At 46.2% G+C, this 18165-nt stretch overlaps 1 protein-coding gene across 1 annotated transcript in view; it reads right to left on the bottom strand.

The window, feature by feature from the left end:
* Nucleotides 1-17343, bottom strand: part of LOC113405350 (tripartite motif-containing protein 14-like) — a 43238-nt gene extending 25895 nt beyond the window's left edge. Inside the window, exon 1 of the mRNA XM_026646484.2 lies at nucleotides 16894-17343. Coding sequence (XP_026502269.1) covers nucleotides 16894-17343 — 450 coding nt within the window. The remainder of the gene's footprint in view (nucleotides 1-16893) is intronic.
* Nucleotides 17344-18165: the final 822 nt, after the last annotated feature.

Below are 18165 nucleotides of genomic sequence, written 5' to 3'. Positions count from 1 at the left end.
TCAGAGTATGATGTTCTAAAGTTCCTAGTCACTTATTCAGTATGAAATTGTTTGAGACAAATAAGGTAGTCTTGGAGTTTCTGATGTTTTCAGGGTCTCACTTCTCGGCAGTTTGACAGCCTGAATGGTGAATTTTCTTTTTTAAATAGTGATGGGCTTGGGGACGTTAGGCTTCCTGGCTTATTTAAGGGTTTAGGGGGCAGGGAGGAATGTTTATAATAAAAGTACAGAGTTCTTGTAAGTTTCTTGTCACCTGGATTCTGAATGTCCTAGTTTTAGATCCTGTTTTTGTGTAATTCCAGTGTCCGTCGGGTCTTTAATGCTTCAAGTCACAGATATGTACTTTCAACCTTAACAAAGTCCTCTGGCTGGTATCGTCATGCATCTGTCTTGTTATCTCTAACCAGATATGGTTGCAGTGTGTATTGGGAAGCTTCTGATCAGTGAGGTTTCACCCCTGTGCAGAGGGCCAGCAAAGCCTTCAACATAGGGTGTAAATGCCCCACCGCCAGCCTCATGGTGACTCGTCACTGTGGTGAATTTCACCCAGAGGAAACAATTAGGGGAGAGGGCAAGGTCAAAGCAAAAGGCAGGTGAAAGCAGCAGAGCAGTCCATGCTGAGGAGTGAGGTGGATGGGGACTGTCTTTGCTTCTCACCATCTGGGTACCTTTACATTTGCCTGGCCATCAGGCTGTGAAGGGAATGTAGCACGGTACAGTGGGAATGGGGCTAGGAAGCCACTGCCAGCCCTTTGCTAGTGCTAATCCCAGCTCTAAGAGTGACTTCTTGTGTGGCTAGGGCAAGTCCCATGACCTCTCTGTATTTCAATATGCTTGTTCCAAAAATGGGGATGATACTCAACGGCAAAAGGAAGTTGGTGAAAGTGCTTTGCAAAAAGAAAAAAAGCATTAATGCCATCAGTGTCGAACATTGGAACTTAACACAGAGGACATGCAAACTAATGGCACAGGAAGGACTTAGAATGTTAAACATTAATAAGGGAAGGCTCCTATGCAAATATACCACTCCCGTCCTGTACCGACAGACTTCTAATCTGCCCTTATAAATCCTGCAGGCACTGACCTAGAAGGCCATCAGAACTGTAGGCTAGAAAAAAAAATGGCTTCCTGTCTTAGTTTCCTTGTAAACACTAACACTGGGCACTTCGGAGTTTCCCATCAGGGAGAGTGCATGTACGACTAGCAATGTGCATTCCACCCAACGGGCAGAAATGACTTGAGTAAACAGTAGGACAGTCAGGCTGAAGGAAACTGAGGCAGGAGGCCACTTTGCATTTCCAGCCTCAAAGTAAACACAATATTAAATACATACACACAGGGTTTTTCAGTCGAGGCCAGCAGCTGGCAAGTTTTGTTTCGCTAATAGGATTTTTTTTTAAAAGCCTGTATGCTGCTTTGTGTAGTAAATTGCTTGTATAGTTCCGGTCTGAGCGAGGTGTCGTTTTTAAAGTCTATTTTAGGGCTGTCGATTAATTGCAGTTAACTTACGTGATTAACTCCAAAAAAATTGCACTGTTAAACAATATTTTGGATGTTTTTCTATATTTTCAAATATATTGATTTCTATTACAACACAGAATACAAAGTGTACAGTGCTCACTTTTGTTGTAGGAGCAGCAGTGAGCTGCATGCTCTGTATAACCTGTATGTTCAAAAGGTCTGTTAAACCTTCCCCCCCCCCCCTTCTCCTCTCCCTCTTTAAATACCTGTGAAATGGCTTTTCCCCTCCCCCTCCCCCCTGGAATGCTTGTGGGATGAATGGGCTGCTTGAGCAGCTGGAAGATCAGAAGAGCTCCCAGGTAGACAAGGTGTCTGGGGCTATGATTAGGCAGCGATCACACACCCAATGCATGGACACTGCCCGAGATGGAGTGTGACCAACCAGACACAGCCAAGTCAGCTCTAGTCACAGGCCATGAGGAGCAGGTCCTTAAAAGGGGAAGGGGCCATGTGCTCAGGAGTGCACTCACAAGCTTGTACCTCCCGTGAAGGCCCTTTGCCCGGACCACCTGGCCATGGTTCGCCGCATTGCATTCCATCGTGCCTTGGGAAGACTGACCTCCATCGCACCGCCCATCGCTGCACTGTGGGACACTTACCTTGAAGGATCCTGACCTCTCCAATGCTGTGCCTGTCCTGGGAGCGTGAGTATGCGAGTGAGAGTGTGCCCCCCCACCCTTTGAGCTTAGCTATCAGTATAATAAACATGCTGCTTTCTGCCAGACTCTGGTGGGTCATTAGTCTCCCCAAGCTTACTAGCTGGCCCAATTTTGGGTAACAACTTTATATTATTATTTTTGATTACAAACATTTGCACTGTAAAAATGAACAAAAATAATATTTTTCAAGTCACCTCATACAAGTACTGTAGTGTAATCTCTTTATCATGAAAGTGTAACTCATAAATGTAGATTTTTTTTTGTTACAGAACTGCACTCAAACAAAACAATGTATAACTTTAGAGCCTACAAGTGCACTCAGTCCTCCTCCTTGTTCAGCCAATCGCTAAGACAAACAAGTTTGTTTACATTTACGGGAGATAATGCTGCCTGCTTCTTATTTACAATGTCACCTGAAAGTGAGAACAGGCATTCGCATGGCACTTTTGTAGCTGGCGTTACAAGGTATTTACATGCCAGATATGCTAAACATTCATATGCCCCTTCATGCTTCGGCCACCAATCCAGAGGATATGCTTTCATGCTGATGATGCATGTTTAAAAAAAAAATAATTAAATTTAATTAAAAAAAATTAATTAAATTTGTGACTGAACTCCTTGGGGGAGAATTGAACGTCTCCTGCACTGTTTTACCTGCATTCTGCATATATTTCATGCTTTAGCAGTCTCGGTTGATGACCCAGCACATGTTCGTTTTAAGAACACTGTTACCAGATTTGCCCTTTGCTTTGGGGTATGCTCATTTATTAGGGTTACTCTTCTGGGGGGGATTCTGTACTTCTATCAATGTACTGCTTGTGTCATGTGTGTTCTCATATGGAGCTCTACTTCTCCCTGCTGCAAGTTCCCTCCCAATGGAGCTATCCTGCAGGACCTCGGGTCCCCAGGGCTGGGTTCTTCCAGCCCCAGAATCAGACAAACATACACACACATTAACAGAGCGCGTCTGAGAGGACTGGGTTAATCAGCACTCCCAAGCTGACCCCTTATATGTCCCTGGACTCAGTATGCTGAGTCGAGCAGCACCTCCAAGCTGTCACCCTCATATGTCCCAGGTTCAGCATGTCCCTGTCCCCACTTTCACGTGATCAAAATCAACCTTCTGCTGGTGGCATCTGACTCAGATGATGAAAAATGAACATGTGTCGGTCTGCTCTGCTTTGGATCGTTATTGAACAGAACCAGTCATCAGCATGGATGGATATCCCCTGGAATGGTGGTTGAAGCATGAAGGGACATAGGAATCTTTAGCGCATCTGGCATGTAAATATCTTGCGACACCCGCTACAACAGTGCCATGCGAACGCCTGTTCTCACTTTCAGGTGACATTGTAAACAAGAAGCAGGCAGCATTATCCCCTGCAAATTGAAACCAAACTTGTTTGTCTGAGCGATTGGCTGAAGTAGGACTGAGTGGACTTGTAGGCTCTAAAGTTTTACATTGTTTTATTTTTGAATGCAGTTTTTTTTTTATGTAATTTTACATTTGTAAATTCAACTTTCATGATAAAGAGATTGCACTACAGTACTTGTATTAGGTGAACTGAAAAATACTATTTCTTTTGTTTTTTACAGTGCAAATATTTGTAAACAAAAATAAATATAAAGTGAGCACTGTACACTTTGTATTCTGTGTTGTAATTGAAATCACATTTGAAAATGAAGAAAACATCGAAAATATTTAAAGAAATGTTATTCTATTATTGTTTAATTGTGTGATTAATTATTTTAATCGCTTGACAGCCCTAGTCTATTTATTATTTGCAGGCTCAAGTGAGGTATAATTTGAATTCTCTAGGTCCACAGCAATCAAAAAGAGCTGGATCAGTGAGTTGATCTTGCATTAATAAATGTTCCAAGAATTTTAAGGATTTCTAAGCAATGAGAATGTATTTTAGTATTTAAAAAGACATAAAACCTCTTATTTATAACGGCAGTAACGGAGTGCCTTGCATTACAGCATCCTGTGATGTGGGGAAGTATTGATCCATTTTACAGATGGGGAATGGAGTCAGAGAGATTAAGACCCTGATTCAGGAAGGTACTTAAGCATTTGCGTGCGAGTGGTTGCTGCCAGACAAGGAGCGAGTGGCTGAGCCAGTAACTGAACCCAAAGTTTCTTAAGTCGCAGGTCAGTGCTTTAACGCCAAGGCCATCAGCTTTCCTCCCTGTTTTGTTTCCAATTGTTTAGACAACAATAGGGTGGTCCTTCAAAATCATAGCAAGCAAAGTAGCATTTGTTTAATGATTTCTAAATAGAACTAGTAAGAAAATGGATTTTCCGTCCCACTAAAAAATTCAAGATTTTGAAAATTTTTATCCTAAAATCAGGAAAGAAAGCCAAAATTTCACAATTTATCCAAAATCAAATGCTGAAAAAAATTCATTTTGGGTCAGTTGAAATGTTTTGTTTCTATTTCAACCCTTTTAAATATCAAATACATTTCTAAGCAAAAAATAGTTTCAAACAAAATATCAAAACTTTTCATTCCAAAAATGTTGAAATGGGACATTGACATTTAAAAACTTCCCCCCCCAATTGTTTTCAAAACCAAGTTTTGTCAAAACTGATACAATTCTGTAGTTTTCTCAAAACGGCAATTTCCAATAGAAAAATGTTTCATTGAAAGTTTTCCAACCAGTTCTATTTAAAACTAACCTCCTCCCTGCTTTTAATGGTGAGCAGCCTGGAGCCTGCTCCTACAAACCTTTCTGCACATGGCTAACTTTACTCACCTGAGAAGTCACTGGGGCTAATCACATTAGCAAAATCAAGCAGATGCATAAGTGTGTGCAGGACTGAGGAGTTGGTTTGCAGCCCTACTGCGTGTCAATGGCATTTTTCACTAGGCTTCATACCCTTGTGTGAGACCAGTGTGAATTCAAAGATTGAAACGTCACTCAAGCAAAATCCTGACTCTTTCTGGAGAATTAGTTTATTTTTCAAGGTTAACCACTTTTGAAGTGCTGAGAAGTGGCGGGGTGAGGAACAGAATGTTTATTTTAATTACTGCAGTTTCATTCTGGGTCAGGCTAACCTGTTGGGATCTCTTTTGTGAGTCTGTGTATTTTAAGTAATTTAATTTTACAAAAGATTAGGAGGCCTTTAAAGTGCCTTCAATAGTGCTGCAAAAGCTTAATTTTCATGTTCAATTTTTATTTTCTTCAAACATAAAAAAAGCTTTGAAGGTCCAATTTTAACTTACATTGATTACATTTTTTTTTTACTCCCCCCCCCCCCCCGAACATTTTCATTAGGAAAATAAATGAAGGCAAGAAGTATTTTCCTGAGTTAATTACTTCCATTTTTCTTAATTAAAAAAGTGGAAAGTTTTTTGGGGGCATAAGAAACATATTAGTTTATATACTCCTTGCTATTTTTTACAAAGTTACCAGTAAACACTTTTTCTACAGGATGTGACATTTTCAATGCGGCGTTGTAATTATTTCTGTACACTTGAATTTTTAAGCATGTTTCTAAATTACATGGCCATTGGTTAGTGAAATAGAGCAAGATTCTCTCCCTCTCTCAAGAAAGGGTTTTGGGATGATTATTGTAAAATGCAAACAGGATGGTTTAAAAATACACTTAAGCAGAAGTGTGCAGTTCAGATTTTTTTCACATTCCTCACATATTATATTCAGTTCCTTATTAAAATAATCCACTTGTTAAAATGGCAGACTCCACACAAACACCAGCTCAACACACACAAGACTCAAGAGCACCCCAAGGACAAAACATCCAGGCCATGCCCTCCAAAAGTATATGATTAAAAAAAATAAGCTCACTACACAGAGTTCTGAATGTCACCTGACCAAATGGAGCACTGTGTATCTGAAAGGGGTTATCTGTCCAGACTGGATTGTAAGATCCTTGGAGCATGGGTTTGTCTTTTCCGGTTTCATTTTTACAGCATGCGGTCTGAGGGCTCAGTAAATAAATCTGAAAGAAAAAAGATGTTAAGATCGATTTAAGGTTCAGAGTAGCTTAAAGGTAAAATGCCTTACCAAGTGTTGTAATTATCCCCAAACCAAGAGCTAGTCCAAGTTTACACTAGAAAAACTTTGCCAGTGCAGCTATATTGGTATAACTAGAGCGGCAAACCCTCCTAGTGCAGATGCAGCTTATACAAACAAACAAAACATGCTTTAGCTGGTATGGCTCATACCAGTTCCCCAAATGAAAGCAGCTTTCCTGGCAAAAGACCTTTTCCTGGAACGACCTTGATAGATGCTCTGGCTGACTAGAAAAATCACAGCTGCTCTCCAGAAAGTCCCACACTCCCCAAGGACTAGGTCGAGATATATCCCTTCCAAATTAAGTGCTGCAACAAGACAGCTAGAATTCCTTGATGTGTGAGACATGTTGTGGAGAGCAGAGGGCTTTGCTCTGTGGAAAGCCGTAAGAACTGTTGGAGAGAGAAGTGAAGGACAAAGCTACAGAGTCTCATTGGAAACATGGGTTAATGGAACTGTATCCAGTGCTCTAGACTTAAAGAAATTGAACAGCTCACTTTTCTCAAGGAGGAAAAGGGGCCACCAGCTACTGCCCAGAGCCACCATGTGCAGGGCAGAGAGAAGAATGAGGAGTCAAATCCTCTCCAGCTGCCCACTGTTTGACATTTCTGCTCTTATATGCAGTGTTGTTGTAGCTGTGTCAATCCCAGGATCTTAGACAAGGTGGGTGAGGTAATATCTTTTATTGGACCAGCTTCTGCTGGTGAGAGAGACAAGCTTTCAAGCTTACACTGAGCTTTTCTCCAGGTCTGGGAAAGGTACTCACAGTGTCACAGCTAAATACAAGGTGAAAAAGATTGTTTAGCATAAGTAGAATCATAGAATATCAAGGTTGGAAGGGACCTCAGGAGGTCATCTAGTCCAATCCCCTGCTCAAAGCAGGACCAACCCCCAGACCCCTAAGTGGCCCCCTCAAGGATTGAACTCACTACCTTGGGTTTAGCAGGCTAATGCTCAAACCACTGAGCTATCCCTCCTGCATGTTTCAAAGGACCATTTAAAGCGACTGCTCCAATCATAGGGAGGAAAGGAGGGGGCGTGGGGGAAGCAGCAGGGGGTGGGGGTTGCTAGTGGGTTACAGATTGTTGTAATAACCCATAAATCCAGTCTCTCTATTCAGTCCATGATTTTTAGTGTCTAGCAAAGTTATGAATTTAAGCTCCCAGGCTCACCTTTTTAAAGTGTTGTGCAGATTTCCATTGGGGATGAGGACTGATAGGTCAGATATAGAATGATCACTTTTTGAAAAGTGTTCACCCACAGGTGATAGGGAGTCTTCTTATTTTCCTGTGAGAGTTCGAGAGTGGGGTGATTGGTTTGACCCACATAGTTGCTATTGGGGCATTTAGTGCACTGACTGAGGTACACCATGTGTTATAGGCATGTGTAGGACCCATGGATCTTGAAAGGTGTGTCGAGGGTTTTTTTGATCATTGTAGCAATGGAGAGATGCCTGCATGTGTTGTTCTGGCATGGTCTGTGGCCACTTTGAGTTGGTGTGTCCTTGTTTGCGGGGAGCCGCTTCAGATGACTTTGGAGAGGTTGGGGGATTGTTGGAAGGCCAAAAGAGGGAATTCAGGAAAGATTTCTTTCAGGGTGGGGTCCCCATCATACATGGGTTGTAGTTGTTTGATGACAACCCATATGGGTTCCGCTGTGGGGGGGGTGGTAGGTGACACCTGGGGATGTGCAGTCGGAGGGAGTTTTATTTCTGTATTGAAGCAGGCGCTCTCAGGGTATTGGGGTAGCTCATTTCATGACGCAATCTGCTTCTCTGGTGGATTGTCCTGTTTGGTGAAGGCAGTTTTGAGCGTGTTAATGTGTATATCTTAGATTTTCTTTTTGGAGAATATTTTGAGGTATGTAAACACACATTTCTTCCTTCAGAATACTTCTGCTTGTGTGGTTTTGAACATGTGCTAAAACCATAATCCAGGGGATTTCAATCATAGCCTTACATATAATGTTGCTACATACATTTCACCATGATATTATTGACCAGAGTGTTATTAGTTATCAATGATACATCAACAAAGCATATTTTGTGCAAAGATTATAATAGTGTGTAAGGTGTGAAGACAGGGGTGCTTTCAGTCACACCTAAACCGATTGAATTTGTGAAAAATGTAATGTGAATTTTCATGGAAACTTTTCCATTGGCTTTACACAGCTCTAGAATCATAGAATATCAGGGTTGGAAGGGACCTCAAGAGGTCATCTAGTCCAACCCCCTGCTCAAAGCAGGACCAATCCCCAGACAGATTTTTGCCCCAGATCCCTAAATGGCCCCCTCAAGGATTGAACTCACAACCCTGGGTGTAGCAGGCCAATGCTCAAACCATATTGCTGCTCATAATTCCACAAGGTCTAATACCTAGGTAGTTTGGCTTCTCAACAGAATAGAAAATATCCAAAACAATTATGCATGCCACAAATTATTATCCCTTCAGTGTAGTCTTACCTGACCCACTTCCAACTTGAGAAAGCAACAGGACTACTCATGCATGTAAAGTTACTCAAACATGGAAGAGTTTGGGCCTTTAGCTTGGATTATAATTCAACACCAAACAGAATTATCCCACTGCAAATATTTATAACTTGGATAAGTTTCAACAAGATCAAGTGACAAAGCCAGGCTAGTGTTTAGCCATCCAAAGTCCTGTTGACACACCCACAAAACACACAACTGCAAAGTGATAATCTTTCACACAGAAATGCCAGACTATTTTCAGAGCCCTGTTTGCACATGTACAGTGTGCTTTAGTGCCAGAGTAACATCTAGACAGCATCATCACCGCTTCTTCAAAAACTGACAGCCTCAAAAGGGATTTCTCTTGCAAGCAAGTTTATTTCAGGATTTTCGAGATAATGAACATGCTCAATATCCCAGACCTAGGAAGTATTAAGGTGGGACAGAGTATTGGTATTCCCTTAGCACCAAGAGGCTGAGATCAGGGTCCCATTGTCCTCCATGCTGTACAAACAGGGAGTGGCAGGGAAGAGTTAGAGGGCAAGAGCCATCCTGGGAATTTACACGGGATTTGTAGGAGTCTCTCTGATTATCTCACCATAGCATCGGTCACCGAGCCCTCCTTTGCCCTCAGACAGGCCCAGGCTCAGAGCCCGTGTAAGCAGCAGGGCAAAGCAATTGGTTTGCTGTGACCATGGCCCCACAAGCCTGCAGGTAGCGCCTAGCCCTTGCTGGGTCCCCACAGGCATGGCGCTCATACACGGGGACCTTCTCTCCCAGCCTTTGGGGGATCCTGGGAATTCAATCATGCAACAACAAACACCCAGACATGAGTCAGGCCCACACACTGACACAAAGAGCAGGGGGCAGTAAGGCCCTGTGGGTACCTCAAGCCGCCTGGCATCTGTGCGTCTCTAGGGCAAGCACTCAGAGGCAGAGTCCTTCCCAGCTAGAGCCCTTGGCCCCTCAGGCCTGTCCCTGCACAGAGCTCCCCCCTCTCCCGTCAGAGGCTCCAAACTCAGGCCAGACTCAGAGCTCCTCTCTCTCCCCACCCCCAAGATGGCTCCTGTTGCTAGTTCCACACCCCACATCAGCTAAAGGGGAAGGGCCCTCAGCTGTGCATCAGTCTCTGACCAGACCAATGCTGCCACAGGAGGGACAGTCGTGGCCCTTCCGGGGCCCATCCCTCAGGAGTCCGTTCTCCCCTCCTAAGGGTTAGTTTTCAGTCCCGGCTCTGTGGTGAGCCCTGTTTGAATTCGACTGTCGGGGAGGGAAGCACCTTGGAGCCATTGACACTTATTACAGCGTGCTGGTAATGTGCTTGGGAACAAACACGCAAGCCCTCATCCTCCTCCCTCCACTCGAGCAGCTGAGCGGCGGCATTCCACACGCCCTCTGCTCAGGTTAGCCAGGCCAGAAACCACTCTGTAAACACTGGCCCTGTGTCCTGGCCAAACACCAACACTCCCCATCGCCCCTGCCCTGAGAATAAACAGGACCAAGATGCGACTTGTTTACTCAGCATAACGTGCCAGGTTGGGAGCAGGGCAGCTGCCCCACCTTATCCATAGCCGCTTAGCGCCTCCGCAGCCTGAGACCTGCCCCCTGCCGACATCGCCAGCTCATTACCCCAGTGGTGGTTGCTGGCACCCTTTCCACCAGCCCAGTGCTATCTGCCCTGCTCAATCATTAACCCGGCCAGCTGTCCTCTCCTCACCCTATCGACCCAGGTGCAAACCATTTGCTGCTGTATTGATTTGGTTGCTGTGGTTGCTATCCAGCGTACGTGGCCTTTCTGGTTTGCCACGGAGTTCACTTTCCCAGTCAACTTCCCTCTGAGGGATCTTCCAGCCATCTGCCGCTACCCCTCCCCCCCGCCATGGCACCCAACACTTCCATTCTTACCCTCCCCACCTTGTCCCTCTGGCCTTACACCCAGGCCCACCTTGCCCTGCTTTATCGCTAAGATCACTGCCATCAGTGACCTCCCCAGCTCTCAGAAACCAGGCTTCCTTCTCCCTGAGGGCATTCCCCCCTCTCTCACACCTTGCCCCACGCTGTCTCCAAAGAACCATGGGATGGGGGGAGGGGAAGAGTCTGAGCTGCTTCTCCCCTGCTATTTCCAGCCCCTCCCCCTTCCCACTCCTCCCCCTCTAAGCAGCACTCCATCCAACTCTTCCCCTCCACCCCCAGCAATCACCCACAGCCTTCTGCACACCCAGTTCCCGCTCTGAGTGACACCTGGCTAGAGCTGTGGCATGGCATCCCTTTGCCAGCACTCAGTATTGGGTCTATAAAAGTTATATAGTCCTCAGCTGCTTTTCCTGCCTGGGAACACCCCATGGCATAAGAGAGGGGTGGACTTATGGGTAGGGCATCAGACTGGGAACTCCAGAGAGCTGGGTTCAATTGCCAGCTCTGGCACAGACATTGTGTGTGACCTTGGGCCAGTCACTTTGTCTCTCTGTGCCTCAGTGTTCTCTAGAAAGCAGGGAGAACAGTACTCCCCTCTCCCCCTCTTGTCTACTGAGATGAGAGTTCTTTGGGGCAGGGACTGTCCCTGACTCTGGGTTTGTGCATAGTAAACCCCTCGCGCAGCGGGGCCCTGATCTGAGCTGGGCTCGCTTCCAGGAAAAATAAACGATAAAAATCCACATCCCTGGTTATAGGCATCCCAATGCTACCATATTTATATGGCAACTTTAATGCTGATAGCTTAACAGGAGCATTTCTTGTCCCAGTTAGTGCATTAATTTGTTCTGGAAAAATCAGAGGGATACCCAGGGAGATTCATACAGAAACAATTTAGGAAAAGAAACCAGAATACCAGAAACGGGGGCATTTCTGGGGCATCATCTCCCTTTGCTAAGGCTAGTCAGGGTCGCTGTAAAAGGCAGTGTATTCCCTAAACTGCTTCAGCTACTTCAGAACATCCCTCTACTATGACCCCTTTAATTTAAAAAAGTTTAATGGATTAATTAGTTTTGAAAGGAAAAGCTCCTTGTATTAAACGATCAGCATTAACGCTGCTGTACAAGCAGGGTGGTGTTGGGATACCCAGCACTGTGTTATAGTGCCGGGCTAAGTATAGCGTATGGGAGAGTGGTGTACGTTACACTTACCTTCCTCTTGCTCCCATAGACGCAACACTATGGGTATGTCTACACTACCTGCCGGATCGGCGGGCAGCAATCGATCTAGCGGGAGGGGATAGCTCAGTGGGGTTTGAGCATTGGCCTGCTAAACCCAGGGTTGAGAGTTCAATCCTTTAGGGGGCCATTTAGGGATCTGGGGCAAAAATCTGTCTGGGGATTGGTCCTGCTTTAAGCAGGGGGTTGGACTAGATGACCTCCTGAGGTCCCTTCCAACCCTGATATTCTATGATTTATCGCATCTAGTCCAGATGCGATAAATCGACTCCTGAGCGCTCTCCCGTCGACTCCAGTGCCATGAGAGGCGGAGTCGAGGGGAGCAGCAGCAGTTGACTCACCACAGTGAAGACACTGCGGTGAGTTAATCTAAGTACATCGACTTCAGCTACGTTATTCACATAGCTGAAGTTGCGTAACTTAGATCGATTCCCCCCCTTCCCCCCCCCCCCCAGCGTAGACCAGGCCTATGATAGAAAGCAGCGGACGGCACACCACAGCGGGGGAGCCTATTATGGGACATCCTAAGGTTTTTCACTGGAAACGTGGCCTCTTACTCCAGGACAGAAAAGGCAGTAACTGGGAATGTGCCTTTAATAGTATCAACCTGGCTCGCCAGACTGCATGTTGAGTGCATCCTTCCAAGACTGGTAAGATAAACAAATGACACTATTACAACATTGACAGGTTGGAAGTAAACACTGATTAACTTTGCCCCCAGTGCAGTGCAACGTAAGCAGCAACCAAATATACAGATGAATGCAAATTATAAACATCTGACTTGTGAATATTAGCTTGTGGCACCATTGTCCATCCCAGTGTTCAGGCCTGTGTGGAGTCATGCCAGCCCTGGAGGAATTGTGGGGAGAATTCTGCCACAGGAAGAGAGAACTGCTCTCAGAGTTCCCCCGGCATGTTGTGTTAGTATTAAGACAGTCTCAGAATTTCTAAATATTATAGGCAACAACTTCCTAACTCAAAGAGTGTTACATCCGACATGGGCGGAATTCTGTGTTAGACCTCATCTTGACAGATAAAGAGGAACTGATGACGGAACTAAAAATTAATGGTAACTTAGGTGCAAGTGATCATGGCTTGATCACGTTTATAATGTGCATATAGTGTAAAGTCCAGACCAATGATGTAAATACTTGGTGCCTTAAAAGGGCCAGTTTCACAAAACTGAAAGCAATTATGAGCCAAATCAGCTGGGAGGAAGAATTTAATCAGAAAAATGTCACTATTAATTGAGAATGATTTAAGAACACCTTACTAGATGCCCCAAAAGCCACAATCGAGGATGAAAGCTGCACTGGTTAAGAAAACAACCTGATTTAGAAGGGAAGTGAAGGAATCTATGAAAAATAAAAAATAGATATATATAGATATAGATAAATAAATCTATCTCAAACGGAAGAAAGGGAGAAGTTAATAGTAATGAATATAAATCAGAAGCTTGGAATTGTAAAAACTTGATCAGGGAAGCAAAAGGACACAAGGAGAAATCTATGACCAGCAGAGATAAGGACAATAAGGAATTTTTAAAGTATATTAGGGAAAAAACCATTTTAACAATTCTACCATGGACCAATACCATTATCAATAATGCAGAAAAGGCAGAAGTAAATATTTCTGTTCTATATTTGGGAAAAAAGATTACGTAGTCATGTCATACAACACACTTTCCATTCCACTAGCATCTCGGGAAGGTGTTAAACAGCAGGTACTAAAATTAGACGTTAAATCAGCAAGTCCGGATAACTTGCATAAAAGAGTTTAAAAAGAGCTGGCTGAGGAACTTGCTGGACTGTTAATGTTGACTTTCAGTAAGTCTTAGACACTGTGGAAGTTTCAGGCGATAGGAAGAAAGCTAATATTTTGCCAGTATTTAAAAAGGGTAAATGGGATGACGTAGATACAGTAACTCCTCGCTTAACGTTGTAGTTACGTTCCTGAAAAATGTGACTTTAAGCGAAACGATGTTAAGCAAATCCAATTTCCCCATAAGAATTAATGTAAATGGGGGGGTTAGGTTCCAGGGAAATTTTTTTCACCAGACAAAAAAGACAGTTATCTTTTCCATAACGGGTGTTCTTCAAGATGTGCTGCTCATGTCCATTCCACAATAAATGTGCGTGCTTGCCACGTGCGCCAGTGCCGGAAGTTTTTCCCCTAGCAGTACCCGTAGGGGAGCACCCCAGCGACCCCTGGAGTGGCACATCCATGGTGCGGTATAAAGGGCGCTGCACACTCCCCCCACCCTCAGTTCTTTCTTGCCAGACAACTCTGACAGAGGGGAAGGAGAGTGGGATGTGGAATAGACATGAGCAACACATCTCGAAGAACACCAGTTATGGAAAAGGTCACTGTCTTTTCTTCTTCGAGTGATTGCTCATGTGTATTCCACAGTAGGTGATTCCAAGCTATATCTGTTGGAGGTGGGAAGGAGTTCACAAACTGTCGGGACGGAGCACAGCCCTGCCAAACCCGGCGTCCTCCCTGGTCTGGGAGACGATCGCATAGTGCGAGGTGAACGTGTGAACTGAAGACCACGTGGCAGCCCTACAAATGTCCTGAATGGGGACATGGGCCAAAAAGGCAGCCGACGAGGCCTGCACCCTAATTGAGTGTGCCCTCACAATTGACGACGGGGGGATTCCCGCCAGGTCATTGCAGGTACGGATGCACAAGGTGATCCAGTTGGAGAGCCGCTGAGTGGAGATCGGCCAACCTTTCATGTGCTCAGCCAAGGCCATGAACAGCTGCGAAGACTTCCTGAATGGCTTAGTCCGCTCCAGGTAAAAGGCCAGAGCCCGTCTCACATCCAGCATGTGGAGGCGGCGCTCCTCACTGGACGAATGGGGCTTGGGGCAGAGGACCGGCAGGAAAATGTCCTGACCCACGTGGTAGGCAGAGACCACCTTCAGGAGGAACGAGGGGTGTGGGCACAGTTGGACCTTATCCTTATGGAACACTGTGTATAGGGGCTCGGAGGTCAGGGCCCTGAGTTCCAAGACCTGCCTAGCCGATGTGTTCGCCACCAGGAAGGCCATCTTCCACGAGAGGTGCGACCAGGAGCATGTAGCCAGCAGCTCAAACGGGGATTCCACAAGGCGGGCCAGCACCAGGTTCAGGTCCCACTGGGGGTCGAACGTATGGGAAGAGACGATGCAATCCCTTAAGGAATCAGCAGTCATAGCATGGGAGAATACCGTGTGGCCCTGCACCGGTGGGTGGAAGGCCGATATGGCCACCCAGTGCACCTTGACAGATGAGGGCGCCAGGCCCTGGGCCCTAAGGTGAAGAAGGTAGTCCAAAATTAGCTGGATTGGGGCAGCCACGGGGGAAACGCCCTGCTCATCTGCCCATCGGGAAAACCAAGACCACTTTGCCAAGTAGGCTCGGTGCGTGGAGGGCCGCCTACTTTCCAAGAGGACATGCTGAACCCCTTCTGAGCACGTTCTTTCCTCCCGGCCTAACCATTGAGCAGCCACGCCATGAGGTGGAATGCCGTTAGGTTGGGGTGGAGGTGGTGGCCCTGGTCCTGGAAGAGCAGGTCTGGGCGGGATGAGTTTATGGAAAATAGATCCTGTCAAACTAATTTGCTATAATTTTTTTTTATGAGATTACAAGTTTGGTTGATGTAATATACGTAGATTTCTGTAGGGCATTTGACTTGGTACCACATGACATTTTGAATAAAAAACTAGAATAATATTCACACGGCACACCTTAAATGAATTAAAAGCTGGCTAAGTGACAGATCTCAAAATGTAACTGTAAACGGGAAATCAAACAGGAGTGTTTCTAATGGGGTTCCACAGGGATCGGTTCTTTGCCCTATATTATTGAATATTTTTATTAATGACCTAGAAAAAGGCATAAAATCATCACTGAAAGTTTGCAGATGATGCAAAAATTGGGAGAGCAGTAATAGTGAAGAGGATAGGTCACTGATTCAGAACAATCTGGATCACTTGGTAAATTAGAAGCAAGCAAATAATATCCATTTTAATAAGGCTAAATGTATATGTAACCCGCACACCTCCTGGGTGTGGTGCTCTGTCCCAGCTAGTGGCACCGAGACCACTTAGAGAGAGATTAATGAGTTTGCTCTACAGCCTTAGCTAAGAGCCATGTGGCTTTTAGCTCATGAAGTAGAGGCTCATGCACTAAGCTCCAGAGGCCCCAGGTTCGAACCCGCCCGCCGACTACCAGGGTCTGTCGGTGTTACATATACACCTAGGAACAAAGAATGTAGGCCACACTTACACGATGGGGGACTTTGTCCTGGGAAGCAGTAACTCTGAAAAATATTTGGGGGCCCACAGTAAATAATCAGCTGAACATGAGCTTGGAGAAGACCAAGTTAAGATCCCACTGTGGGGCAGGGGTCCGTACCTGCGGGAAGAGTCTCTCGAGGCCTCTCAAGAATCCGCCCATCATGTCATGAGAAGACACCGTCTGGCCCTGGATCGGTGGGTGAAAAGCGGAGATGGCCGCGAGATGCACTCTAATGGAAGAGTGTGCCAGGCCCTGGTTCCTAAGATGAAGCAAGTAGTCTAGAATAGACTGTATGGAAGAGCGCAAGGGAGAGATGGCACGCTTGGATGCCCAGTAGGAAAACCTCATCCACTTGGCCAGTAAGTCAGTTTGGTTGAGGGCTTCCTGCTTCCCAGGGGGAACCTGTTGGATCTCATCCGAGCAGGTCCACTCCTTCAGGTTCAGCCACACAACATCCACACCGAGAGGTGGAGGGACATGAGGTTGGGGTGCAGAAGCTGACCGTAGTCCTGTGACAGCAGGTCCAGTCAGTTGGGCAGGGGCCAGGGAGGGGCCGCTGCCAGGTTCATGAGCATGCTGAACCAGTGCTAGCGAGGCCACGCTGGGGCAATCATGACAACCTGTGCCTTGTGTCTCTTGATCTTCGCTAGGACCTTGCGGATGAGAGAAATCAGAGGGAACCCGTACATCAGGTTCCCTGACAACGACAGGAGGAAGGCATTGGAGAGGAAGTCCTTGCAGTGAACAAAACCAGCGGCATTTCGTGTTTTGCCTGGTGGTAAACAGGTCCACTTAGGGAATTTCCCCAATTCTGGAAGATCATGCCAGCTACCTCCGGGTGGCGCGACTGCTCGTGGTGAGAGGAGAAGTCCCTGCTGAGGTCATCTGCTAGTGTGTTCTTGACGCCAAGGAGGTGACAAGCTTCCAGATGGACTTCATGGCTGATGCAGAAGTCCCAGAGATGGCGTGTCTCTTGGCAAAGAGTCGACGAACATGCTCTCCCTTGCCTGTTGATGTAGAACATCGAGGCTGTGTTGTGTGTCAGAACTCTCACCACCTTGCCCAACAGGTGAGGTAGGAAGACTCCGCATGCCAAGCGGACCGCCTTGAGTTCTTTGATGTTTATGTGTAATGTCATCTCCCAGCCACAGTCCGAGGCCTCCGATACCAACTCGATGGAGTGCTGGGTGTGTGTGTTGAATGGAACCCCCTCTAGGACCATCGTGCCATTGGTCCACCATTGCAGTGAGGCAAGTACCGTTGGCGGAATGGTAACGGCCTTGTGCACGTGATCTCTGGACTGGGAATAGACCGTCACCAGCCATTGCTGCAGGGGCGCATCCGGAACCTGGCATGGCGGACAATGTATGTGGATGCTGCCATGTGACCCAGCAGGCACAGACAAACCCTGGCTGTAGTCGGGGGAATGCGGAGACCTCCACGTCAAAGTCTGGAACCTTTCTAGTGGCCAGAACGCTCTGGCACAGATCAAGTCGAGCACTACGCCAATTAATCTATCCTTTGCCTTGGAATAAACGTAGACTTTTTGTCATTCACCAGTAGGCCCAGGGAGTGGGACATGGCTTGCAGCACTGCGACACTGAGACCTGGAGTTGCCCTTGGCTAGCCAGTTGTCAAGGAATGGGTAGATCTGGATACCCTGATGTCTGAGGTAAGCAGCCACCTCCGACATGCACTGGGTAAACACTCTGGATGCTGTTGCCAGGCCGAATGGGAGGACCACAAACTGGTGATTGGGGGAGGGGGGGGGAGCCCACTGTAAACCGGAGGAAGCGTCTGTGACCTTGAAAGATAGCTATGTGGAAGTATGCGTCCTTCAAATCAAGGGCGGCATACCAGTCTCCCAGATCCAGGGAGGGGATGATAGAAGCCAGGGAGACCATACGGAACTTTAGCTTCTTTAGATACTTGTTGAGGTCTCACCAGGTCCAGGATGGGCCACAGACCACCCCTTGGCCTTTGGGATTAAGTAGTACCGGGAATAGAACCCCTTGTTCCTGTACTCAAGAGGAACTTCTTCCAC

The sequence above is a fragment of the Terrapene carolina genome, unplaced genomic scaffold, assembly GCF_002925995.2.
Source record: "Terrapene carolina triunguis isolate 2854851 unplaced genomic scaffold, T_m_triunguis-2.0 Scaffold35098, whole genome shotgun sequence".
In the NCBI taxonomy this organism is placed as follows: Eukaryota; Metazoa; Chordata; order Testudines; family Emydidae; genus Terrapene; species Terrapene triunguis.
Note: the sequence above shows the minus strand (reverse complement) of the source record. Positions and strands in the feature narration are given on the sequence as shown.